The sequence below is a fragment of the Somniosus microcephalus genome, chromosome 13 (assembly GCF_052327205.1).
Source record: "Somniosus microcephalus isolate GS21.2 chromosome 13, FLI_Smic_1.0, whole genome shotgun sequence".
In the NCBI taxonomy this organism is placed as follows: domain Eukaryota; kingdom Metazoa; phylum Chordata; class Chondrichthyes; order Squaliformes; family Somniosidae; genus Somniosus; species Somniosus microcephalus.
Genome location: NC_140999.1, coordinates 124,084,743 through 124,110,569, shown reverse-complemented (window position 1 = coordinate 124,110,569; position 25,827 = coordinate 124,084,743). Strand labels below are relative to the sequence as shown.

Below are 25,827 nucleotides of genomic sequence, written 5' to 3'. Positions count from 1 at the left end.
TGCTATCAAGCCACTTGCAAGAGTTGAGGTGGACCTGGCCCATGAGAGGGACGTTGGTGGCAGAGAAGAAGGAAGTAAGGGCTCCTCTCCAAGTGCTCACACTTCCATGCCACTGCCAAGTCCTCGGTCAGAGCCCCACCAGAGTCCCCACCCAACTGAGATCGGCATCTCAACCCCAGCACAGCCGCAGGAGCAGCAGACTGTTGCCGAGCCCTCACAGGTTCGCAACCCCAGAGGACGCCCGCCAAAAGGTGTCGAGACACGAGCAGCAAGAAAGTGAGCAAGGAGCCTCCACATCTGCCGCTGCCAAGGGGGAACCACCACGTAGGAGCACGCGTAAGAGAAAGATACTGCACAAATAGTCACAAGGGTAGTCACTTGGGTGAAATGTGATGTTTAATGTTGAAAAGCCATCAGTTGGTTATTGTAAATAAAAATTCTGATGGCAACTTGCAGTTGTGGCGTGTGTCATTTCGCTAATGGGACTTCCACATTGAGGGCTTAGGATTACTTGCAATTGTCAGTATGGTGGTCAGAGTGCTAGGAATCCGCTGGTTCTTGGCCATTGTCGATGCTCTGGTAAGAAGCTGCAAGGCAAAAGTGCTTGATTGGCTAGGCTAAGCAAATCTGGCCAAGATGAGTGCGTTCCTTGCATCCCGGGCAGCAATGTTCTCGTGTACTGCTGCCACTGGTTGATGGGCCTCTGCAAGATGTTCGTTTTCTCTCCTCCTCCTCCTCCTCATCTGAGGAGGATATGTGAGGAGCCACTTGGTCCTCAGGAATCTGCAAGCTGCGACGCTGTGCCATGTTGTGAAGTGCACAGCAAACCACGACGATTCTGGAGACCCTGGCTGCTGAGTACTGCAGGGCTCCACCTGATCTATCCAGGCATCTGAAGCGCATCTTCAGCAAGCCAATGGTTTGCTCGATTATGGATCTGGTGGAAATGTGGCTGTAGTTGTAGCTCTCCTCAGCTTCGTTGGATGGGCTCCTCAACGGCGTAATTAGCCACGTCTTCAGGGGATAGCCCTTGTCTCCAAGTAGCCATCCATTCAGTTGGTCTGGCAGACTGAAGAGCGGAGGCACACTAGGCAGTATGAAGGAGTCATGGCAACTGCCAGGGTACTTGGCACAAACATGCAAAATTTGCTTCTTGTGGTCACACACCAGCTGCACGTTGAGGGAGTGGAAGCCCTTGCGGTTGACAAAAATACCTGGATTGCGATGGGATGCCTTAAGGGCCACGTGTGCAGTCAACAATGCCATGCACCCTTGGAAAGTCTGCCAGATTAGCTAATCCAACCGCATGCGCCGTGACACTTGCTTGATCCTTGGAGAAATGGATGTGATTGTGTGCGATGGCAAAGAGAGCATCGGTTACCTGCGTGATGCAAGTGTGTGCGGCCGCCTGGGAGATGCCGCTGTCTGCTGCTGATCCCTGGAATGAGCCTGAGGCAAAAAAGTTGAGTACGGTGGTGACTTTGACGGCCACTGGTAAGGGGTGTCCACCTGCTCCTCTGGGCTCCAGGTCTTGCTGCACCATTGCGCAGACGTCACCCACTACCTCTCGCAAAAGTCGGAGTCGCTTTTGGCACTGCTGCTCAGTCATGTTGAGGTATCTGATCCTCTGTCTGTAGACCCTGTTTGGGGGGTATCTCCTGTGCCGACGGGCTTCCATGCGCTGGCGCCTTCTGGCCTGTGCAGCTTCAGGTGGGTGAGCAGCAGCTTGGCGCTCCTGTTGTTGCTGCTGCTGTTGGTGCAGCTGTTGTTCATGGTTCTGCTGCTGCCGCGGCTGGTCTTTGTCCGAATCTGATGTCCAGGAGGAAAGGAAATAAATGGTTCCCATGCTTCTGGTATATGCCTCAGTTGAGGAAGCGCTCAGTCAAGGTGGCGAGAGGGGTTTCCCAGGAGGTCACACTGGATATGGGTGTCAGGCTCCAAACTTCCACAGCTATGGTTATGCCTGCTAAACATAGAAACATAGAAGATAGGAGCAGGAGTAGGCCATTCGGCCCTTCGAGCCTGCTCGATTCAATGAGATCATGGCTGATCATCCAAATTCAGTACCCTGTCCCTGCCTTCTCCCCATATCCCTTTAGCCTTAAGAAATATATCCAACTCCTTTTTGAATATATTTAATGAACTAGCCTCCACCGCCCTCTGTGGCAGAAAATTCCACAGGTTCACCACACAACAAAGTCCTGCCACCTGCAAATGATGACTGATCAAATCTCCTATTTAATGGTGGAGCTGCAGCTGATAAGTCAGCAATCCAATTGTGCTACCGCCAGGTTTCACCGTCGTGTTTCAGAGGAGGTGTGCATCACGTGGGGAAAGTGTTAAAATCAGAAAGGCCTCTCAAAATGGGATTATAGAGGCAATTCAGTGGTTGTTAAGGGCCTTAAGGGTCTATCCCGCCTCTTGGAGACGGGACGGAGATGGGATCAGAAACCATGCATTTGGGAAAATTGCTTGGAGGCGGGTCGGGCCTGCCCGCCACTTTTTGCAATTTTAACACCCCACACGCCTCCATTCCCACCTCCTCGGGCCTGGCAAAATCCAGCCCCAAATCTTAGCAGGGTGTTCACCCTGAAGAGCATTACTGATACCGTCCAGAAACATCCAGTTTCCAGCAGAGCCCACTGGATACCAGTTAGGAGCAGGAAGTCACTGAGATCAGCAGTGACTAAGGATTGAATTTGGGATGCTCCTGGTCAGCATAGCTCAGTCTCACACTATTTGCTGCCGGGGGCGGGGGCGGGAGGAAGCTTAGCTTTGAATCTTTCCTTGTATGCAGTTAAACCGTTAAATGTTTGAGAGTAGGCAGTCGCAGTACAGAGGTCACATTATTAGCTTGATTTCCCTCAGCTTTACTGGCCCAAATCGTATAGTGGCAGACGTGGAGGGAAAATGGGACTATTTTGTCAGTTCCCCGCTCCTAAGCATGTGCGTGAAGATTGCCCTCCAATGCCCTAAAGGCACTATATAAACACAAGTTATTGTTGTTGCTCTTCTTCGAACGGCTTAACCACCGATCTTTAAAAGGGCCACTGGAGGTTGCTCAAAAAAACAAGAGGTAACTTTTTCAACAAAAATGTGCTTCCAGGAGCCCAGGATAAAAGCTCTCCCCTCTGACTGTCAGCTGGCACCGTCTGATTCTCAGCCATCACCAACAGCTGGTTTGGTGCGGGCAGTGTCCAAATGAGACCCATCCTGGGCATCCTAGCAACCGGGGTCCTCCGCCTGCCTGTTCTGCACTTAAGCTGTAAAGCGACCTACACCGCACCCCCCCCTCCACACACACAATCCTGCCCTCCTGGCGAGGGTCCGTTTGAGCATTTAAATTCAATATTTGTTTCAACTGTGAATGAAAAGGCCTCAGGTATATTTTCCACGTTGGAGGCACCAGGCATTGAGAGAGGCACAATTGCACCATTGCTCATGATGCTGTATCCAGAAGGAGCAGTTGCAGGGAGCTTGGTCCATTCCATCTCCTCTCCCAGTGCTTGCTGCCAGTTGTAAACCTGTCAATCTAGCCAGTCGAGTCGTCGCTGGAAAATCTCTGTTCCGCTATTGGTCAAGATGTGCGGTAGCTGATGTGTGATGTCTGCAGCTATACGGTGCTTCTCACGGCTGTTGAGGGCCCGTGGCCGGGCTTCGGTAACAACAACTCCAGGAGCAATGTCTACATCAACGCGTGGCCGAGATGATGGCCAACGGCTGTCGGGGGCAAGTCTCCCCAGAGACAAACCCAAATGCCTCTGCACTACGATAGCATGCTTGCAGGGCAACGGATGCTGAATCCAGAAGGTGCAGCTGCAGGTAGCTCGGTCATGATACGTGGCACTCACATGGAAATGTGTGGGGATCCACTCCAGGTGGGAGGCAGCAACAGTGGAACCAGCAAGAGCATCCTCGGTGACACTCTGCCCATGAAATTATCGGCTCTGTGCTTTGATGGCTGGGAGGGTCGCTCATGTGGCAAAAGATGCAGAGTGTGTCATTTTTTTCTTCTTTTTCCTCACTGTTTGTTCTTACTAAATGCTCCCCAGGCCTTTGATCCCTTCGGATGTCCTGGTTGTTTGGCGCATACGAGCACGCAGCTTCATCAGGCTCTGTGCTGTTGCCTCGGGCGTCGGAGTTGGTGAGGAAGCTGGTGGTTGTGTGTAAGCAGCATTGTTTTCTTCCATTGTGGCTCGTGAGGTGTCTGGTTCTCCCACTGTGACCAGCCATTGAGAAGAGGGCTGCTCAGGTGAGGGAGGTGGAGTGCAGGCAGGCGCATGTATGGCCCAAGTGCTCAGGAGACCACGAGGTAGGATCATCGTCAGGCAGGAATGGTGATGTGATGCTGATGTCCTCACCACCCTTGGCGCAGTGTGCAGAATCATCGCTGGAAAATCTCTGTTCCGCTGTTGGTCAAGATGTGCGGTAGCTGATGTGTGATGTCTGCAGCTATACGGTGCTTCTCACGGCTGTTGAGGGCCCGTGGCCGGGCTTCAGTAACAACAGCTCCAGGAACAATGTCGACATCAACGTGTGGCCGAGATGATCGCCAACGGCTGTCGGGGGGCAAGTCTCCCAGGTTGTAGCTCCTCCACCTTCTGCATCTCATCCGGGTTGAGTTGTTGTCTACTGACATAGAAAGGTAAATATTCCAGACTCAGGATGTGGTTGGTATGCACAAGCTGGTGTGAGGTGACACACAGCCTGTTCTTGGTCACATTGAACTTCAAGGCGATGACGGTCTTGCAGCCCATGGCGAGGTATCTGGAAAATAAATTGCAATGAGACATGGAGCTATCAGTTTGGGGAAGTTCTCGTATAGCACAGCCTCCCAGCATGGGGGTGGGACCTCTATCATGGTGGAGCTGAGCCCTCTGGCCCGAGCCTTAACACAGTCCCGGCCAGCCAGTGGATCTGCGCATGCGATTATCCGGCTGGAAATGGCGGTGGGGTGGGAGAACGTGAGCCATCTTCCCACATGGATCACGTTCTTGCTTTCATCCTCCCCTTTTAGACCTGGATCATGTTCACCCCACAGTCACGCCCCCCCCCCCCCCCCCCCCCCGAGCTCCTGACCTTCATCCTCCCGTCCCCGCAAGCTCCTCTCCTAGCTGGCAAACAGGGAGGAGACGAGCCGAAGCGGGTTTCGGGTTGGCCATGGACCCACATGCGTCACACTGGGCAGAGGAGCAAGCCTAGAGGCCAGGTCCGACCCGTGGAGATCGCGTCTTCTACCCAGGGCCCAACGGGTAATATAAACCTCCAGAGATATGGAAGTTACCTTGTAAACTAATTGCGAGCACTTCTGTCTCTAATGTTAAAACACCATGTAAACCATCAAGTCTAGTAATCACTTATTTCTGAAATTGAAATTCATAAGATGAATTGATAAAAATAAAATTGATATGAGTTGCTGTTTCAAGTACTCAAAGGGAAAATCAATCTGAAAAGGGGATAGTCAAATTTTCATTAAAAGAAAATGGACACTGCTATCGTCAGCAAACATCCCCACTTCTGACCTTATGATGGAGGGAAGGTCATTGATGAAGCAGCGGAAAATGGTTGGGCCTAGGACACTGCCCTGAGGAACTCCTGCAGCGATGTCCTGGGGCTGAGATGACTGGCCTCCAAAAACCACAACCATCTTCTTTTGTGCTAGGTATGACTCCAGCCAGTGGAGAGTTTTCCACCTGATCCCCATTGAATGCAATTTTACTGGGGCTCCTTGATGTCAATGGCAGTCACTCCGACCTCACCTCTGGAATTCAGCTGTTTTGTCCATGTTTGGGCCAAGGCTGTAATGAGTCTGGAGCCGAGTGTTTCTGGTGGAACCAAAATTGAAATTTTCCAGTTCAGGGCGAGAAGCAGGAAAAGGCCCCATTGCAGTTGTGTCCTCAGGCCGTCTTGGTGGGGGATGGAGGTGTAGAGGGATTGGACGTCCATGGTTAAAAGGAGACGGTTGGGGCCAAGATGCAGGAAACTGTTAAAGTGGCGCAGGGCGTCGGAAGAGTCGCGGGTATAGGTGGGAAGAGACTGGACAAGGGGAGAAGAAATAAAGCCGAGATAGGAAGAAATCAGTTCTGTGGGGCAAGAACAGGCTGAAACGATGGGTCTACCAGGGCAGTCCTGTTTGTGGATCTTGCGAAGGAGGTAGAAGCGGCCTGTGTGGATTTGGAGGACTATGAGGTTGGCAGCCGTGGAGGGAAGATCACCAGAGGAAATGAAGTCAGTGACAGTCTTGGCAATGATGGCTTGATGGTCAGTAGTGGGGTCATGGTCCAGGGGGAGGTAGGAGGAGATGTCAGAGAGTTGGCGTTCAGCCTCCACAAGATAGATGTTTGTTCGCCACCCTTGTCAGCAAATGGTGAAGTCCTCTACCGCGTCCAGGGTACGGCAGGCCCCAACCAACATATCCAGCGAACCCCGAAACCGCGAATCAGCCCAGCTGTCAATGTTTGAGCATTATCCCTGGTCCTCTGGAGTCCAACTTAGCTAGTAAGGTGGGATTGGGAGCGGTGAGGTATTTTTCTACTGTAATTCCCTCGTGTGTATCGAAGTGTTCCCCATTTTATTAGAGTGTTAAGATTATTGTGTTATATTTTCTCTCTTGAATAAAGATCAAAGTTTCTTGCACCAAAACCAGTTGTCTGCTGCACTTTTGTCACAAACCCTAAATAAGTCCAAGATCTAGAACCAAGGGAGTGGGAGCGATTCGAACCGCTCATAAGTCAGAGGTGAAGCTGACCCCAAACACCACCCCCTACAGTATGTTGGCCTTTATTGCAAGGGGGTTAGAGTACAAGAGTAAAGAAGTCTTACTGCAATTATATAGGGCCCTGGTGAGCCCACACCTGGAGTATTATGTACAGTTTAGGTCTCCTTACCCAAGGAAGGATATACTTGCCATAGATCGTCAACAATGTCCGATCCATTCACCTTGGACGAACTAAACGCAGCCCTGTCAACAACCAAATCTGGAAATGCTGCTGGTCCAGATGGTGATTACCCAGAATTCTTAAAAGCACTGGGACCCAAAGCGAAGAGATGGTTGACCTTCTTCTCTGAGGTGCTGGCAACCGGTAAAATTCCATCTATTTGGAGGAAGACTAAAATAATTGCCCTCCTGAAGCAGGGGAAGAATGCTTGTGAAGCCTTCAGCTACCACCCGATCTCCTTACTCTGCACTTGTTATAAAGTGCTGGAGAGGCTACTACTCCACAGACTAGCCTCCATCATCGAGCCAACCATCCCTAAGGAGCAAGCGGGCTTCCGGAGTGGCCGTAATTGCTACGACCAAGTGGTAGCTTTAACAACGCACATCAAACCTGGCTTCCAGTGCCAGCTCAAGACTGCCGTAGCACTCGTGGACCTGTCAGCGGCGTATGACACAGTATGGAAACATGGACAGCTTTTCAAGCTCTCCACCATTTTACCCTGCAGAACAACGATCCATCTTCTCGACTCCATGCTTAGTAACCAACGCTTCTGTGTGTACTCTGGCACCCAGAAGAGCAGATATAGGACGTTGAACAACGGACTCCCACAGGGTTCTGTCCTGGCACCCATATTATTCAACGTTTACACCAGTCACCTGCCTGAAACAGAGTCCCACAAGTTCATGTATGCTGATGACGTTGCCTTGGCCACGCAAAACATGAATCTGTCCATCACCAAGGAGACCCTGATCAGTGATTTAGAGGATGGAGGCCTACTTCTGTCGATGGTGACTTCAGCCAAACCTGCAAAAGACCATCACCTTGACATTCCAACTCAACACCCATCAAGCAAATCAAGCTTTGAAAGTCTCCTTTTGCAATGCAGAGGTAAACCATGCCAAAAATCCCTCCTATTTAGGAGCCACGCTTGACATAGACAACATCTCTAGAACCTTGGGAAGAAACTAAAGAGTAGGGTCAACTTGATCCAGAAACTCATCGGATCCACATGGGGAGCAGACGCTCAAACCCTCCGTACGGCAGCACTCACCCTGGTGTACTGTACAGTGGAGTACTGCTCTCCAGCATGGCTATCGAGTCCACGTCAAATCCATTGTTGTCCAGCTGAATTCGACTATGAGAATTATCACTGGTACACATTTATTGACACCAACACCTTGGCTGCCCGTGCTTGCAAACATCTCACCGCTACACCTACACCGCGAATATGCAGGCTCCAGAGAATACAACAGCTACACTAGCAAAGACATGCCAATCCAGGTTGACTTGAGTAACCTACCACCAAACCGTCTCAAATCCAGGAAGCCATTTTGTATCATCGCCGAAGCCCTTCAGCAATCTCCCTTCAGCCTTGATGACTGATGCTGAAATGCTTGGAAGAACTGTGACATACGGAATGGATTCCTTAGAGGACCCACAGTGCAACCTGAAGGATCAAACCTTCCTCGCAAACAGTGGACAACCATCAACCGCCTCAGAACCGGTCATGGTAGATGCTGCCACCTTCTCCATTGATGGAAGAGTAAAGCATCCCCATCTTGCGACTGTGGAGTTCCTAATCAGACCTTGGAGCACATCATTGAGAACTGCCCTCAGATGAAATTCGCAGGCAGCCTACAAGATATCTACGCTGTTACACCGGAAGCTTTGGTCTGGATATCTGACTTAGATATTGAAATTTGATTTGCTTTGCTACTACCATACAAAAGAAAAAGAGGGAGTGCAACGAAGGTTCACCAGACTGATTCCTGGGATGGGGGAATTGTCCTAAGAGGAGAGATTGAGTAGACTAGGTCTATATTCTCTAGAGTTTAGAAGAATGAGAGGGGATCTCATTGAAACATACAAAATTCTTACAGGGCTTGACAGAGCAGATGCAGGGAGGATGTTTCCCCTGGCTGGGGAGTCTAGAACCAGGGGTCACAGTCTCAGAATAAGGGGTCGGCCATTTAGGACTGAGATGAGGAGAAATTTCTTCATTCAGAGTGTGGTGAATCTTTGGAATTCTCTACCCCAGAGGGCTGTGGAGGCTCAGTCTTTGAGTATATTTAAGACAGAGATTGATAGATTTTTGGATATTAAGGGAATCAAGGGATATGGGGATAGTGCAAGAAAGTAGAGTTGAGGTAGAAGATCAGTCATGATCTTATTGAATGGCAGAGCAGGCTCAAGGGGCCAAATGGCCTACTCCTGCTCCTATTTCTTATGTTCTTATGTTCTATGGGACATGATCTCAGGATAAGGGGTCGGTCATTTAAGACTGCGATGAGGAAGAATTTCTTGACTCCGAGGCTTGCGAATCTTTGGAATTCTCTACCTCAAAGTACTATGGGTGCTGAATCGTGCTGTGTGACAGTATTACAGGACAGTATCTCAGTGTGAAACAGTATTGCAGGACAGTATCACAATGTGGGACAGTATTACAGGACAGTATCACAGTGTGAAACAGTATTGCAGGACAGTATCACAGTGTGGGACAGTATTACAGGACAGTATCACAGTGTGAAACAGTATTGCAGGACAGTATCTCAGTGTGAAACAGTATTGCAGGACAGTATCTCAGTGTGAAACAGTATTGCAGGACAGTATCTCAGTGTGAAACAGTATTGCAGGACAGTATCACAGTGTGAAACAGTATTGCAGGACAGTATCACAGTGTGGGACAGTATTACAGGACAGTATCACAGTGCTTCTATTCTTCAAAGTGTATTCACTTTGGTAGGTAGAATAGAAAAACAGAATATTTTTTAAATGGTGAGAAACTGAAATGTTGGTGTTCAGAGAGATTTGGGTGTCCTCATGCAAGAAACACAGAAAGCTAGCATGCAGGTTCAGCAAGCAATAAGGAAGGCAAATGGCATGTTGGCCTTTATTGCAAGGGGGTTGGAGTATAAGAGTAAGTAAGGAAGTCTTGCTACAATTGTACAGGGCCTTGGTGAGACCACACCTGGATTATTGTGCACAGTTTTGGTCTCCTTATCTAAGGAAGGATACACCTGCCCTGCAGGTGGTGCAACAAAGGTTCACTAGATTGATTCCTGGGATGAGAGGGCTGTCCTATGATGAGAGATTGTGTAGAATGGGCCTATACTCTCTGGAGTTTAGAAAAATGAGAGGTGATCTCATTGAAACATACAAGATTCTGAAGGGGATTGACAGGGTAAATGCTGATAGGCTGTTTCCCCTGGCTGGAGTGTCTAGAACTAGGGGGCATAGTCTCAGAATAATGGGTAGCCCATTTAAGACCGAGTTGAGGAGGAATTTCTTCACTCAGAGGATTGTGAATCTTTGGAATTCTCTGCCCCAGAGGGCTGTGGGTGCTGAGACTTTGAGTACATTCAAGGCTGAGATAGATAGATTTTTGGACTCATGGGAATCAAGGGATATGAAGATTGAGCGGGAAAGTGGAGTTGAGGTCGATGATCAGCCATGATCTCATTGAATGGTGGAGCAGGCTCGAGGGGCCGTATAGCCTACACCTGCTCCTATTTCTTATGTTCTTATGCTGCCGATCAGCGATCGCTAAAATTATGGAGATGATGCAGATTGTGATGTCAGTGGGTGTGCAATGCTCAGTGGATGCATGATCTGGGAGTTTGTAGTTCGCCTTTCAACTTACCGGCATGCCTTAAGTGCGAAGAGCTGAGCAAGCGTTGACTAGCAGGAAGGAGGCTCTAGCAGCAGTCTTTAAAGGGATCATCAGCAATCACTTGCTCCTGACATGTTTCTGCAGTTTGACTGGCTCTGTGCAACCTTCTGCAGCTTTATAAACTTCTTTCAAGGTTCTAAGGTAACAGGGAGTGGCCACAGAACTCTGCCACCTCCTGCAATCAGACCTGCAGCCTGACAGCAAGGCGAACACAGCTCTGCCAGTGACAGTCAAGGTCACCGTGACCCTCAATTTCTTCGCCAGCGAATCCTTCCAGTCTGCAGCAGGAGACTTAGAATCATAGACTAGTACAGCACAGAAGGAGGCCATTCGGCCCATCGAGTCTGCACAGCTTTTCCGAAGAGCTATCCAGTTAGTCTCATTTCCCCCGCTCTTCCCCCATGCCCCTATAATTTTTTCTCCTTCCAACAATTTGTCCAATTCCCTTTGAAAACCACGATTGAATCCGTTTCCACCGCCCTATCAGGCAATGCATTCCAAATTCTAGCCACTCGTTGCGTAAGAATGTTTTTCCTCATGTCGCCTCTGGTTCTTTTGCCAATCACCTTAAATCAGTGTCCTCTGGTTACAGACTCTTCAGCACATTGGAAACAGTTTCTCTTTAATTACTCGATCTAAACCCTTCATGATTTTAAACACCTCTATCAAATTTTCTCTCAGCCTTCTCTGCTCTAAGGAGAAGTACTCTGGCTTTGTCCCAAAGCCTCAAGTCACTTCTTGCCTTAGATGTAAAGAGGAAGAAGGGAAGTCTTGAGGGTGCTTTCCATAGCTAACATCTCGCAGTTCGCCGTCCATCGCTGCATCCGGGAGGTCACAGAGACTCTGTACAGCAGGCGAAAGGATCACGTTGTCTTCTCTCTGAGCAGAGAGAAGCCGGACGAGCGCACATGAGGACGAGGAGGCGGGAGGGAGGAGGCGAGCATACAGCCAATCCTCCTTCCTGACAGGCTGTCCGTGAACGCCTCATCAGACTCTTGATTCCACTGAATGAAAACCCATTTCTCAACACATCCCCATCATACCATCCCTCTGTCACGGAATATTACAGCCTCCTTCTGGGCACAAAGCTTAAATTGAGAGCCACCACCACAAAAGAATCCAAACATAATATATTAATTAATAAATGGATCCAAAATCAATTGACACAAAATTACACTTATGACATGAACTAATCACCTTCGTGCAATCCCCTAGTGCCTGTTGTTTTGAGTGTCCTTTCCTGATCAAATGCTCCCACAGTGGCTAAAGCATGGCAGGTGGAAGGCTGCTCAGTTTCCGTGGGCGAGACTTCAGATGGCCTTGCAGGACGACCTCGAGCAACTGTGGCCCTAGAAGGCCCGGCTGTAGGCTGCACCACCTCGGCATGGGCGGCAGCAGTCTTGGCTGGCTGGCTGACAGGTACAGGCAAGGGCATAGTGGCAGTGATGGGGCAAGAATGCTGTCATCCACTGACCCACTGCCACTCCCCCGGGCCGGCACCTCAGCATTCCTACCAATCTGTTGGAGCAGAGCTTCCTGGGCTGCTGCGATTCCCTGCAACCCGGACGACGGTGAGCAACCCAGCCACGATGGCAGCAGTCTGAGCTTGGGTGGCAGCAAGCTGAGACTTTATGAGAGCATTCTGCTGCAGCACTAAGACATTGGGTCGCTTCCGCCTGTGCTGCAACGGCAGCCATGACATCGCCTGTCACATGCGCAGTAACAGTTTCTGAGCCGGTGTCTGCGAGTGTTGTCATCTTCTCTCCCCTGCGCTACCTTGGCCTGCAGGAGAAAGAGAAGTGTGTGAGTGAGTGTGGTGCAATGCATTTGGGTGATGTGCCTGCCATAGTTGTGAGGGTGAAGTGAACCCATGATTGTGAGGCGTGAGTGGTGATAGGTTTAGAATGTTGGTAGGTGAGTGCTGGGGGTGTGGTGCATTGAGCAGTGTGAGAGGCTTGTGGTGCAGATGGTGGGACATGGCATTTGCTGAAACCTTCACTTACCTTGACCTGCCATTTGAGGTCATTAAACTTCTTTCGGCACTGGTTCGCCAACCTGAGGACCACAGTGCTGGCCGTCACATAGGCGGCTATCTCCTGCCAGAGCCTTGGAGGGGTGTGTGGCAAAGGTTTCCGGCCAGTGTGCGGGAAGAGGACAGCTCGCCTTGGATGGGATTGAAGGCCGATAAATCCCCAGGGCCTGATAATCTACATCCTAGGGTACTTAAGGAAGTGGCCCTAGAAATAGTAGATGCATTGCTGATCATCTTCCAACATTCGATGGAATCTGGAACAGTACCCATTGACTGGAGGGTAGCTAATGTTACCCCACTATTCAAAAAATGTGGTAGAGAGAAAAAGGGGAATTACAGACCAGTAAGCCTGACATCGGTAGTGGGGAAAATGCTAGAGTCCATTATAAAAGATGTAATAGCAGATCACTTGGAAAACAGTGACAGAATCGGACAAAGTCAACATGGATTTACAAAAGGTAAATTGTGCTTGACTAATCTACTGAAATTTTTTGAGGATGTAACTGGTAAAATAGATAAGGGAGAACCAGTGGATGTTGTGTATTTAGACTTTCAGAAGGCTTTCGATAAGGTTCCGCATAAGAGATTAGCATGTAAAGTTAAGGCACATGGGATTGGGGGCAAGGTATTGACTTGGATAGAGAATTGGTTGGCAGACAGAAAGCAATGAGTTGGAATAAACGGGTCTTTTTCCGAGTGGCAGGCAGTGACTAGTGGGGTACCGCAGGGATCGGTCCTTGGACCCCAGCTATTCACAATATATATTAATGATCTAGACAAGGGAACTAGATGTAATATCTCCAAATTTGCAGATGACACAAAGCTGGGTGGGCGTGTGTGCTGTGAGGAGGATGCCGAGAAACTACAGGATGATTTGGACAGTTTGGGTGATTGGGCAGAAGCATGGCATATGCAATATAACGTGGATATATGTGAGGTTATCCACTTTGGTGGCAAAAACAAGATGGCAGATTATTATCTGAATGGCAATAGATTGGGAGAAGGGGAAGTGCAACGAGACCTGGGTGTCCTTGTGCACCAGTCGCTGAAGGTAAGCATGCAGGTGCAGCAGGCAGTTAAGAAGGCAAATGGTATGTTGGCCTTCGTAGCGAGAGGGTTTGAGTACAGGAACAAGGATGTCTTGCTGCAGTTGTACAGGGCCTTGGTGAGACCACATCTTGAGTATTGTGTGCAGTTTTGGTCGCCTTATCGAAGGAAGGATGTTCTTGCCATGGAAGGAGTTCAGCGAAGATTCACCAGGCTGATACCTGGGATGGCAGGAATGACGTATGAGGAGAGATTGGGCCGATTGGGCTTGTACTCGCTGGAATTTAGAAGAATGAGAGGGGATCTCATTGAAACTTATAAAATTCTGACAAGACTGGACAGACTAGATGCAGGAAGGATGTTCCCGATGGTCGGGGAGTCCAGAACCAGGGTCACAGTCTAAGGATAAGGGGTAGGCCATTTAGGACAGAAATGAGGAGGAATTTCTTCACCCAGAGAGTGGTGAACCTGTGGAATTCTCTACCACAGAAGGCAGTAGAGGCCAATACATTAAATATATTCAAGAAGGAGTTGGATACATTTCTTAAGGCTAAAGGGATCAAGCGGTATGGGGAGAAAGCAGGGACCGGGTACTGAATTTGGATGATCAGCCATGATCGCATTACATAGATACATAGAAGATAGGAGCAGGAGTAGGCCATTCGGCCCTTCGAGCCTGCTCCGCCATTCAATGAGATCATGGCTGATCATCCAAATTCAGTACCCGGTCCCTGCCTTCTCCCCATATCCCTTGATCCCTTTAGCCTTAAGAAATATGTCCAACTCTTTCTTGAATATACTTAATGAACTGGCCTCCACCGCCCTCTGTGGCAGAGAATTCCACAGGTTCACCACTCTCTGGGTGAAGAAATTCCTCCTCATTTCAGTCCTAAATGGCTTACCCCTTATCCTTAGACTATGACCCCTGGTTCTGGACTCCCCGGCCATCAGAAACATCCTTCCTGCATCTAGTCTGTCCAGGCCTGACAGAATTTTATAGGTTTCGATGAGATCCCCTCTCAGTCTTCTAAACTCCAGTGAGTATAAGCCCAATCGACACAATCTCTCCTCATACGTCATTCCTGCCATCCCAGGTATCAGCCTGGTGAATCTTCGCTGCACTCCTTCCATGGCAAGAACGTCCTTCCTCAGGTAAGGCGACCAAAACTGCACACAATACTCAAGGTGTGGTCTCACCAAGGCCCTGTACAACTGCAGCAAGACATACTTGTTCTTGTACTCGAACCCTCTTGCTACGAAGGCCAACATACCATTTGCCTTCTTAACCGCCTGCTGCACCTGCATGCTTACCTTCAGCGACTGGTGTACAAGAACACCCAGGTCTCTTTGCACTTCCCCTTCTCCCAATCTATTACCATTCAAATAATAATCTGCCTTCCTGTTTTTGCCACCAAAGTGGATAACCTCACATTTATCCACATTATAGTGCATTTGCCATGTTTCTGCCCAATCACCCAACCTGTCCAAATCGTGCTGGAGTTTCACGACATCCACCTCACAGCATATCCTCCCCCCCAGCTTTGTGTCGTCTGCAAATTTGGAGATATTACATCTAATTCCCTCGTCCAGATCATTAATATATATTGTGAACAGCTGGGGTTCTAGGACCGATCCTTGCGGTACCCCACTAGTCACTGCCTGCCACTCAGAAAATGACCCGTTTATTCCAACTCTTTGCTGTCTGTCCGCCAACCAGTTCTCTATCCAAGTCAATACCTTGCCCCCAATCCCATGTGCCTTAATTTTGCACGCTAATCTCTTATGCGGGACCTTATCGAAAGCCTTCTGAAAGTCCAAATACACCACATCCACTGGTTCTCCCTTATCTATTTTACCAGTTACATCCTCCAAAAATTCCAGTAGATTAGTCAAGCATGATTTACCTTTTGTAAATCCATGTTGACTTTGTCCGATCCAGTCACTGCTTTCCAAGTGCTCTGCTATTACATCTTTTATAATGGACTCTAGCATTTTCCCCACTACCGATGTCAAGCTTACCGGTCTATAATTCCCCGCCTTTTCTCTACCACCTTTTTTGAATAGTGGGGTAACATTAGCTACCCGCCAATCCGTGGGCACCGTTCCAGAGTCTATCGAGTTCTGGAAGATGACCAGCAATGCATCTACTATTTCTAGGGCCACTTCCTTAAGTACCCTGGGATGTAGATTATCAGGCCCTGGGGATTTATCGGCCTTCAGTCCCATCAATTTTCCTAACACCATTTCCCTACAAATACTGATTTCTTTCAGTTCCACCCTTTCATCAGACCCTATGTTCCCCGGCATCTCTGGGAGGTTATTTGTGTCCTCCTTTGTGAAGACAGAACCAAAATATGTATTTAGTTGGTCTGCCATTTCTTTGTTCCCCATTATAAATTCCCCCGATTCTGACTGCAAGGGACCTACGCTTGACTTCACCAATCTTTTTCTCTTCACATATCTATAAAAGCTTTTACAGTCAGTTTTTATGTTCTCTGCAAGCTTACTCTCATATTCTATTTTCCCTTTCTTAATTAACCCCTTTGTTCTCCTTTGTTGAATCCTAAACTACTCCCAATCCTCAGGATTATTGTTTTTTCTGGCCAATTTATATGTCCTCTCCTTGGACCTTATGCTATCCCTAATTTCCCTTGTTAGCCACTGTTGGGTCACCTTTTTTGTTTTATTTTTATGCCAAACTGGGATGAACAAATTCTGTAGTTCATCCATTCGGTCTTTGAATGTTTGCCATTGCCTATCCACCGTCAACCCTTTGAGTGCCATTCCCCAATCAATCCTACCCAACTCGCTCCTCAGACCATCATAGTTTCCTTTATTTAAATTGAGGACCCTAGTCTCCGAGTCAACTACTTCATTCTCCATCTTAATGAAGAATTCGATCATATTATGATCGCTCCGACCCAAGGGGCCTCTTACAACAAGATTGCTAATTAATCCTTTCTCGTTACATAATACCCAGTCTAAGATGGCCTGATCTCTGGTTGGTTCCTCGACATATTGGTCCAGGAAACCATCCCGTAAACACTCCAGGAATTCCTCCTCCACAGTATTGTTACTCATTTGGTTGGCCCAATCTATATGTAGATTAAAGTCACCCATGATGACTGCTGTGCCCTTATTGCATGCTTCTTTAATTTCTCTTTTAATGCCATCCCCAACCTCCGCCTTACTGTTTGGAGGTCTATAAACCACTCCCACTAACGTTTTTTTCCCCTTAGTATTTCTCAATTCTACCCATACAGATTCCACCTCATCAGAGCTAATATCCTTCATTACAATTGTGTTAATCCCTTCTTTAACCAGTAATGCTACCCCACCTCCCTTTCCTTTTTGCCTATCTTTCCTGAATATCGAATACCCCTGGATGTTGAGTTCCCAGTCCTGGCCTTCCTTGAGCCACGTTTCCGTAATCCCAACCAAATTGTATTTGTTTACTTCTATTTGCGCAGCCAATTCATCCACCTTATTACAAATGCTCCTCGCATTAAGACACAAAGCCTTCCAGCTTGTTTTTTTAACGCTCTTAGACCTATTAGAATTATTATTTACTGTGGCCATGTTTGATTTAAACCGTTGTTTTCTCTGACTGCCACTTTTGTTTTTCTCCTTCCTATCTTTTGCTTTTATCCTTGTTTCCCTTTCCTCTGTCTCTGCATTGAATGGCAGAGCAGGCTCGAGGGGCCGAATGACCTACTCCTGCTCCTATCTTCTATGTTTGTTTCTCCACGGCCACGGCCAGTGCCTCAAGAGCCACGTTGGAGAATCTGCAGGCTCTCTCCCTGTGCTGAGGCTCTGGCATGTGTTGGCACTGCCGTCTTCTTCCAGCTGAAGTTGTGAGTAGATTGACAATGAGTTGCTGTGACATAAATGCACCTCCCCTTGCACATCTCTGGTGTGGGACTTGAACCCACATCCTTGTGACTCAGAGGCGAGAGTGCAACCCACAGATCCTGTGGGAGACAGACCATTATTGGCCAATCATTTTAGAAAGGTTGGCCTCTTCCCTCCACAGCATATTGCTACCGAGCCCTGCCCCACAATTCTTCTCCCCCAGCTCACCTGCCTCAGCCTTTTCACCTCTTGCCACTATCCTCCACCTATCTCCACAAAGTCCTCCTTCTCCTGTCCTCCTCCTCCTCCCTCAGGTGGATTATTGTGCACAAATCTGCTCACCACACTTCAGGAAAATTGAAGCCAGATTTAAGCATAGTCATGGGAAGACACACGTCTTCCTCTCACAAATAACATAAACAATTCTGAAAACAAGTGTAATAAATGGTAGATAATGCTCACATGCTCACATTTAAAGCAATTCATAGCTGCTTTCTTGGTTTAAAGATGTTTTCTCCATTTTGAAGGTTCAGCTTCAAAGGTCTGAGCAGGAAACACACTGTAGCCAAATAAACCTTGTTAGTGGCTTTATTTAATCTGTAACAGGTCACAGCTCTTTACAAAAGCTATATTACTGCATCTGAAAATGCTTTACAAAAAACTTTTTAATTGCATTATTTAAAATTTTATTGTGCAACAATTTCAGATCATAACCTCGGCCCCTATTTCATTTTTTCTTGTAATTTTTCCACTCCTTTCCACCCCCCCTTTCCTTTTGTTTCGCTCTCACACCTGGCAGCTATCCCTTGCCCTGCCAGTACACTTCACACCGAATCTCAGCCTATTACCATCTCGTCTAGCTTCTAACACCTTTTATTGTCTCTTTTTTACTTCTTTTGTTTCTTTTATTCTTTTGTCCGATCGCAGCCCTGCCTCCGATCTATCTTTTCTTTCCAGTTTTGAAGAAGGGTTCGACCCGAAACGTCAACTCAAATTTCTGTCCACGGATGTTGCCTGACCTGCTGAGTTTTTCCAGCATTTTCTGTTGATAAGGACACGATGTTCAATCGTTCCGCCCACCACATGGCAATGGAGGTCTGTGCACATGCACAGTAAGTATCTGAGACTATTCCAATCACTCAGGGGAGCAGGGTGGAGACTACTGACCAATGGGAAACGAGGACTATGGGGCAAACCAACTTGTGGACCCCCGACCCAGCCCACGTGTCCCCAGCAGCCAATCACAGGTGGCGGCGACGTTATTCCTGCTTCAAGTTCGACTAAACAGAACAAACCCGTCCTTCTGTGTAAGTTATTTTTCTAAAAACGCAGCAGGCACATCCAACCACAAACCCTGGCCAGGCAACATTCTTTTTTATACCGTTTTGCTCGATTTTACTGTTCGAGCCAGGGTCAGGATGATGGGCAGGGAAGCGGACCAATCAGCAGGCAGGTGTTTTTCAAACTCACCAATCGGAGGGGAGCTGATGGCTAGCAACATTTTTTTTACCATTTATGTGAGATTTTGCGATTTGTGCATGTGTGAAAATTTTTGGAACTAGTGCAGGCGCGAGCATCTTGCCGATTTTTCCGCATGCATGGTAGTTTTGGTGATTTGGTGCATGCGCAAATGTTTTGCATCGGTCGCACGGGTGATGTAACGAACCGGAAGCGCGCACGTATAGCTTCTGGTTCATTCGTCACAATGTTACGGGGAGGGGACACCGGGGGCAACCCCCGCCCCCAGATATTATTAGGTATGCAAGAACTTTTAAATGAACCAAAGGTTCAGGACCCAGCTCAAGCAGAAGCCTACACAACCTACTGGAAAGCATCAGCTCCTTATTTGTACCCGGAGGGACTGTGCTGTCCATACAGTGGTGGTTTTCAAACTTGGCCATGTGGAGCCTCAGCAGGGGGGAGCAGGGGGCAGGGGAACCAAGTTCCCTCTGATTTCTTTTGGGGTGCACGGCCCCTTTAAATTTCCGCACATCGCAGTTTTTCTATCCGAAAGCCTGCGCAGGACCTCCAGACCGCTGCGCAGCCGCGCAGATTAACCTGGAATCTGGGAGCACACCGGGGATGTTTGCAGATCGACATTCCAGTGTTTCTGTGGACAATGTGAAGACAATTTTCTTTGTGCAGTTTGGTCTGCTACCTTTTTTTTTGCAAGCTTTAAGGGGCCATGGGGATCCAAGGAAGGTAGACTGGAAAATGTATGAGATGGCATTGACCTGAAATGCTGCCAGCTCAGCTACACCTGCAATAAAGCTTCATACAACCTTTCTCGTGTTTCTTTCTGTCGCTTCAGTTGAATCCTTGAGATTCTGTTGAGAAAGCAGCCATTGAATGCCGTTTAGGAAGCCACATTTTTAAAGCATGTTCAGCTGCTGCAGCGGAATAGTCCGCTCACTCCACTGAGCGGGCCACAGTGAATATTCAATCCGCTCTTTGCCCTTTACCCCAGTGTGATTGGAAAGGGCTGTTGTATAAATACAGAATTCTACATGTTGCACTCAGTTTGGTTTGCTTCGCACTGACGTGCTGTTAATTTGTTGGGCTCAAAGGGAGTGAGAGAGTGTGGGGGTCTAATGTCAGACTGGGCGTGTAGCCCGGAGGGCCTGATGTGTGAGCTGGAGTTCCTGCCCAGTAATTTACAGGCCGGTTCACTGTTATTTCTGTAGGTGCTGTGGAGTGCTGCAATTAGATTACATGCTGATTTATTGCTCAATGAGGGCCCAGTAAGGTTTATTAAAGTGAAAAATGACGAGACAGACCAGCAGCTCTGAACCACCAGTGAGGGCTGAGGTGGGGTTTCATAACGAGAATTGGCCCGTTCTGTCCTTGTTGACGTTACTCCCCCTCCCCCGCTCCTTCCCATGTGACGGTACTCCCCCTCCCCCGCTCCTTCCCATGTGACGGTACTCCCCCTCCCCCGCTCCTTCCCATGTGACGGTACTCCCCCCTCCCCCGCTCCTTCCCATGTGACGGTACTCCCCCCTCCCCCGCTCCTTCCCATGTGACGTTACTCCCCCTCCCCCGCTCCTTCCCATGTGACGGTACTCCCCCTCCCCCTCTCCTTCCCATGTGACAGTACTCCCCCCTCCCCCGCTCCTTCCCATGTGACGGTACTCCCCCCTCCCCCGCTCCTTCCCATGTGACGTTACTCCCCCCTCCCCCGCTCCTTCCCATGTGACGTTACTCCCCCTCCCCCGCTCCTTCCCATGTGACGGTACTCCCCCCTCCCCCGCTCCTTCCCATGTGACGTTACTCCCCCTCCCCCGCTCCTTCCCATGTGACGGTACTCCCCCTCCCCCGCTCCTTCCCATGTGACGGTACTCCCCCCTCCCCCGCTCCTTCCCATGTGACGGTACTCCCCCTCCCCCGCTCCTTCCCATGTGACGGTACTCCCCCTCCCCCGCTCCTTCCCATGTGACGGTACTCCCCCCTCCCCCGCTCCTTCCCATGTGACGGTACTCCCCCCTCCCTCGCTCCTTCCCATGTGACGGTACTCCCCCCTCCCCCGCTCCTTCCCATGTGACGGTACTCCCCCCTCCCCCGCTCCTTCCCATGTGACGGTACTCCCCCTCCCCCGCTCCTTCCCATGTGACGGTACTCCCCCCTCCCCCGCTCCTTCCCATGTGACGGTACTCCCCCCTCCCCCGCTCCTTCCCATGTGACGGTACTCCCCCTCCCCCGCTCCTTCCCATGTGACGGTACTCACCCTCCCCCACTCCTTCCCATGTGACGTTACTCCCCCCTCCCCCGCTCCTTCCCATGTGACGGTACACCCCCCTCCCCCGCTCCTTCCCATGTGACGGTACTCCCCCCTCCCCCGCTCCTTCCCATGTGACGGTACTCCCCCCTCCCCCGCTCCTTCCCATGTGACGGTACTCCCCCCTCCCCCGCTCCTTCCCATGTGACGGTACTCCCCCCTCCCCCGCTCCTTCCCATGTGACGGTACTCCCCCTCCCCCGCTCCTTCCCATGTGACGGTACTCACCCTCCCCCACTCCTTCCCATGTGACGGTACTCCCCCTCCCCCGCTCCTTCCCATGTGACGGTACTCACCCTCCCCCACTCCTTCCCATGTGACGGTACTCCCCCCTCCCCCGCTCCTTCCCATGTGACGGTACTCCCCCCTCCCCCGCTCCTTCCCATGTGACGTTACTCCCCCTCCCCCGCTCCTTCCCATGTGACGTTACTCCCCCCTCCCCCGCTCCTTCCCATGTGACGGTACTCCCCCCTCCCCCGCTCCTTCCCATGTGACGGTACTCCCCCTCCCCCGCTCCTTCCCATGTGACGGTACTCCCCCTCCCCCGCTCCTTCCCATGTGACGTTACTCCCCCTCCCCCGCTCCTTCCCATGTGACGGTACTCCCCCCTCCCCCGCTCCTTCCCATGTGACGGTACTCCCCCCTCCCCCGCTCCTTCCCATGTGACGGTACTCCCCCCTCCCCCGCTCCTTCCCATGTGACGGTACTCCCCCTCACCCGCTCCTTCCCATGTGACGTTACTCCCCCTCCCCCGCTCCTTCCCATGTGACGGTACTCCCCCTCACCCGCTCCTTCCCATGTGACGTTACTCCCCCTCCCCCGCTCCTTCCCATGTGACGGTACTCCCCCCTCCCCCGCTCCTTCCCATGTGACGGTACTCCCCCCTCCCCCGCTCCTTCCCATGTGACGGTACTCCCCCTCCCCCGCTCCTTCCTATGTGACGGTACTCCCCCCTCCCCCGCTCCTTCCCATGTGACGTTACTCCCCCTCCCCCGCTCCTTCCCATGTGACGGTACTCCCCCTCCCCCGCTCCTTCCTATGTGACGGTACTCCCCCCTCCCCCGCTCCTTCCCATGTGATGGTACTCCCCCCTCCCCCGCTCCTTCCCATGTGACGGTACACCCCCCTCCCCCGCTCCTTCCTATGTGACGGTACTCCCCCCCTCCCCCGCTCCTTCCCATGTGACGGTACTCCCCCTCCCCCGCTCCTTCCCATGTGACGGTACTCCCCCTCCCCCGCTCCTTCCCATGTGACGTTACTCCCCCTCCCCCGCTCCTTCCCATGTGACGGTACTCCCCCTCCCCCGCTCCTTCCCATGTGACGTTACTCCACCTCCCCCGCTCCTTCCCATGTGACGGTACTCCCCCTCCCCCTCTCCTTCCCATGTGACAGTACTCCCCCCTCCCCCGCTCCTTCCCATGTGACGGTACTCCCCCCTCCCCCGCTCCTTCCCATGTGACGGTACTCCCCCTCCCCCGCTCCTTCCCATGTGACGGTACTCCCCCTCCCCTGCTCCTTCCCATGTGACGGTACTCCCCCCTCCCCCGCTCCTTCCCATGTGACGGTACTCCCCCCTCCCCCGCTCCTTCCCATGTGACGGTACTCCCCCTCCCCCGCTCCTTCCCATGTGACGGTACTCCCCCCTCCCCCGCTCCTTCCCATGTGACGGTACTCCCCCTCCCCCGCTCCTTCCCATGTGACGGTACTCCCCCTCCCCTGCTCCTTCCCATGTGACGGTACTCCCCCCTCCCCCGCTCCTTCCCATGTGACGGTACTCCCCCTCCCCCGCTCCTTCCCATGTGACGTTACTCCCCCCTCCCCCGCTCCTTCCCATGTGACGTTACTCCCCCCTCCGCTGCTCCTTCCCATGTGACGGTACTCCCCCCTCCCCCGCTCCTTCCCATGTGACGGTACTCCCCCCTCCCCCGCTCCTTCCCATGTGACGGTACTCCCCCCTCCCCCGCTCCTTCCCATGTGACGGTACTCCCCCCTCCGCTGCTCCTTCCCATGTGACGGTACTCCCCCCTCCCCCGCTCCTTCCCATGTGACGGTACTCCCCCCTCCCCCGCTCCTTCCCATGTGACGGTACTCCCCCCTCCCCCGCTCCTTCCCATGTGACGTTACTCCCCCTCCCCCGCTCCTTCCCATGTGACGGTACACCCCCCTCCCCCGCTCCTTCCCATGTGACGTTACTCCCCCCTCCCCCACTCTTTGCCATGTGACGGTACTCCCCCTTCCCCGCTCCTTCCCATGTGACGGTACTCCCCCTCCTCCTCCCCCGCTCCTTCCCATGTGACGGTACTCCCCCTCCTCCTCCCCCGCTCCTTCCCATGTGACGGTACTCCCCCCTCCCCCGCTCCTTCCCATGTGACGGTACTCCCCCCTCCTTCCCATGTGACGGTACTCCCCCCTCCCCACTCTTTCCCACGTGACGTTACTCCCCCTCCCCACCCCTTCCCGTGACGTTACTCCCCCCTCCCCACTCCTTGCCATGTGATGTTACTCACCCTTCCCCACTCTTTCCCATGTGATGTTACTCCCCCTCCCCCACTCCTTGCCTTGTGATGTTACTCCCCTTCCCCACTCCTTGTTCATGTGATGTTACTCCCCCTCCCCCACTTTGCAATGTGACATTTCTCCCCCAACCCCGCTCATTGTTCATGTGATGTTACTCCCCCTCCCCACCCCTTCCCGTGACATTACACCCCCCTGCCCGCTCCTTGCCATGTAACTTAACTCCCCCTCCCCGCTCCTTCCTATGTGACGCTACTTCCCCCTCCCTCGCTCATTGTTGATGTGACATTACTCACCCTCCTCTGCTCCTTGTCATGTGAGCTTACTTCCCCTCTCCCACTCCTTTCCATACGTTGTTACTCCCCCTCACCACTCCTTGCCATGTGATGTTACTCCACCTTCCCCCACTCTTTGTCATGTAACGTTACTCCCCACACCCGGGGCCTTGCTCTCCCCACACCCGGGATGATCCTCGCTCGGACAGTGAACAGGGCCTTATTTTGTCCCATTCAGTGGGTTGCAGCGGTGGGCGATGCCTGGCGGCTAAGGCTTTCCAGGTGTTCCTTTCACAGCAAAAACAGAGAATTCCTCGCACCATCGGATCAATCCAAAGCAGTTTCGGTGTCGGAGGGACCCGACCGACATTGGACTTGGCGCAAGACCACACCGTCATTTGCGCAATCAGGTTGCATGGCGTAACCTAGCGAACCGGAAGCTGCTCTTGCGCAGAACCTAACAGAAAATGTGGAAAATACTCAACAGGTTAGGCAGCATCAGTGGAGAGAGAAACAGAGCTAACGTTTCAGGTGGATGACCTTCTCCATAGATAGAAGATTAAAGCATCCCCATCATGCGACTGTGGAGTTATTAATCAGATCCTGGAGCACATCATTGAGCACTGCCCTCAGAGGAAATTCGCAGGTAGCCTCCAAGATAGCCACACTGTTACACTGGAAGCTTTGGCCTGGATATTCGACTTAGATATTGACATTTGATTTGCTTTGCTACTTACCATACGAAAGAAGAGCTTGCGTATTTAAAGTTCTATAAAAAATAAGAAAAAAAGAAGAGCTTGCGTCAGACTCCTTTACTAAGATGGCCCCGGACTGGCGTCACTGCCGCTTTACGCATGCGTGACTCCGCCACTGAAGTCTCGTCCATCGCCAAGTGTCGCGATGACAGTTGCCCCGGGCAGTGGCGCTGTCTGCCGGTCGCCCCCCAGTCACCGTGATGAGGAGGTTCAAGGCCGTGAGCAATCTGTTATCGTGCAGCGTCTCACGGGTTAATGGCCTGCGTGCGCCAGTGCCCGGGGTCAGACGCTGCAGCCCGGGCCCGCCAGCCAGCGCCAACACCCCGACATTAGACGGCAGGAAAGCCGGCGCCAAGCTACCCGCCGGGCCCGGCCTTCGGGAGTTCATCGGTGCGGCGTCCAATGATGGGCCGGCCGGCGGGCTGGACGGGGACGGGGACCGGCCGCCCTACCTGAGCGGGGACACGGCGCCGGGCGGCGGGAGGAGCGGTGGGTGCTCAGCGCGGCCTGCCCCGTTACCCTGGAGACGGGCTCGGCGCCTCCTCAGAAACACCAGTGTGGATCGGCCGGGAATTGCCTTGACATTCATGCCGATTCTACGCTGCTTAAACAAACGCCGGAACGTTAAAAACCCCGCGTAAACAAGCCTGCGAAAAGCCCAAAACTTGCACCGTGTTCTTTTAAAGTCCCTCCTTTATGTATGTAAATTAACGTTTGAGACCATCGTTTATGCACATTGGGCACAGCATGCCTTCTAAAATGCAACTATGGAAGCTTTATCATTTTTAATGTGAGGCATTCTGATGCCATAAATACCTTTACTATAAGACTGTTACTAGGATGCTTGAAGTTAACATGGACCAAGGGGCTGGCACTGCTGGTGGCAGTAACTGCCAGTTGTACTGTTAAGCCCCCTACCTTTCCTCATTCTATGTTACAGTGCTGTCTTATAGTATGGGTGCCCTGTGAC

At 51.2% G+C, this 25,827-nt stretch overlaps 1 protein-coding gene and 1 long non-coding RNA gene across 4 annotated transcripts in view; one reads left to right on the top strand and one right to left on the bottom strand.

Annotated features, from left to right (window-relative positions):
- Positions 1-378: 378 nt before the first annotated feature.
- Positions 379-24,919, bottom strand: LOC147108581 (uncharacterized). The gene is made up of 3 exons (XR_015080613.1): positions 24,840-24,919; positions 18,010-18,098; positions 379-4,767 (listed from the first exon to the last, which is right to left on the bottom strand). It is a non-coding gene; the product is annotated as an uncharacterized LOC147108581 (long non-coding RNA).
- Positions 24,339-25,827, top strand: part of cdk5rap1 (CDK5 regulatory subunit associated protein 1) — a 29,710-nt gene continuing 28,221 nt past the window's right edge. The window contains exon 1 of one of the 3 annotated variants that reach the window (XM_086005268.1): positions 24,339-25,346. In XM_086005268.1, coding sequence (XP_085861394.1) covers positions 25,058-25,346 — 289 coding nt within the window. In that variant the 5' untranslated portion in view covers positions 24,339-25,057. Of the gene's footprint in view, positions 25,556-25,827 lie in introns of all 3 variants that reach the window. The other 2 variants (XM_086005267.1, XM_086005269.1) reach the window with 2 other exon arrangements.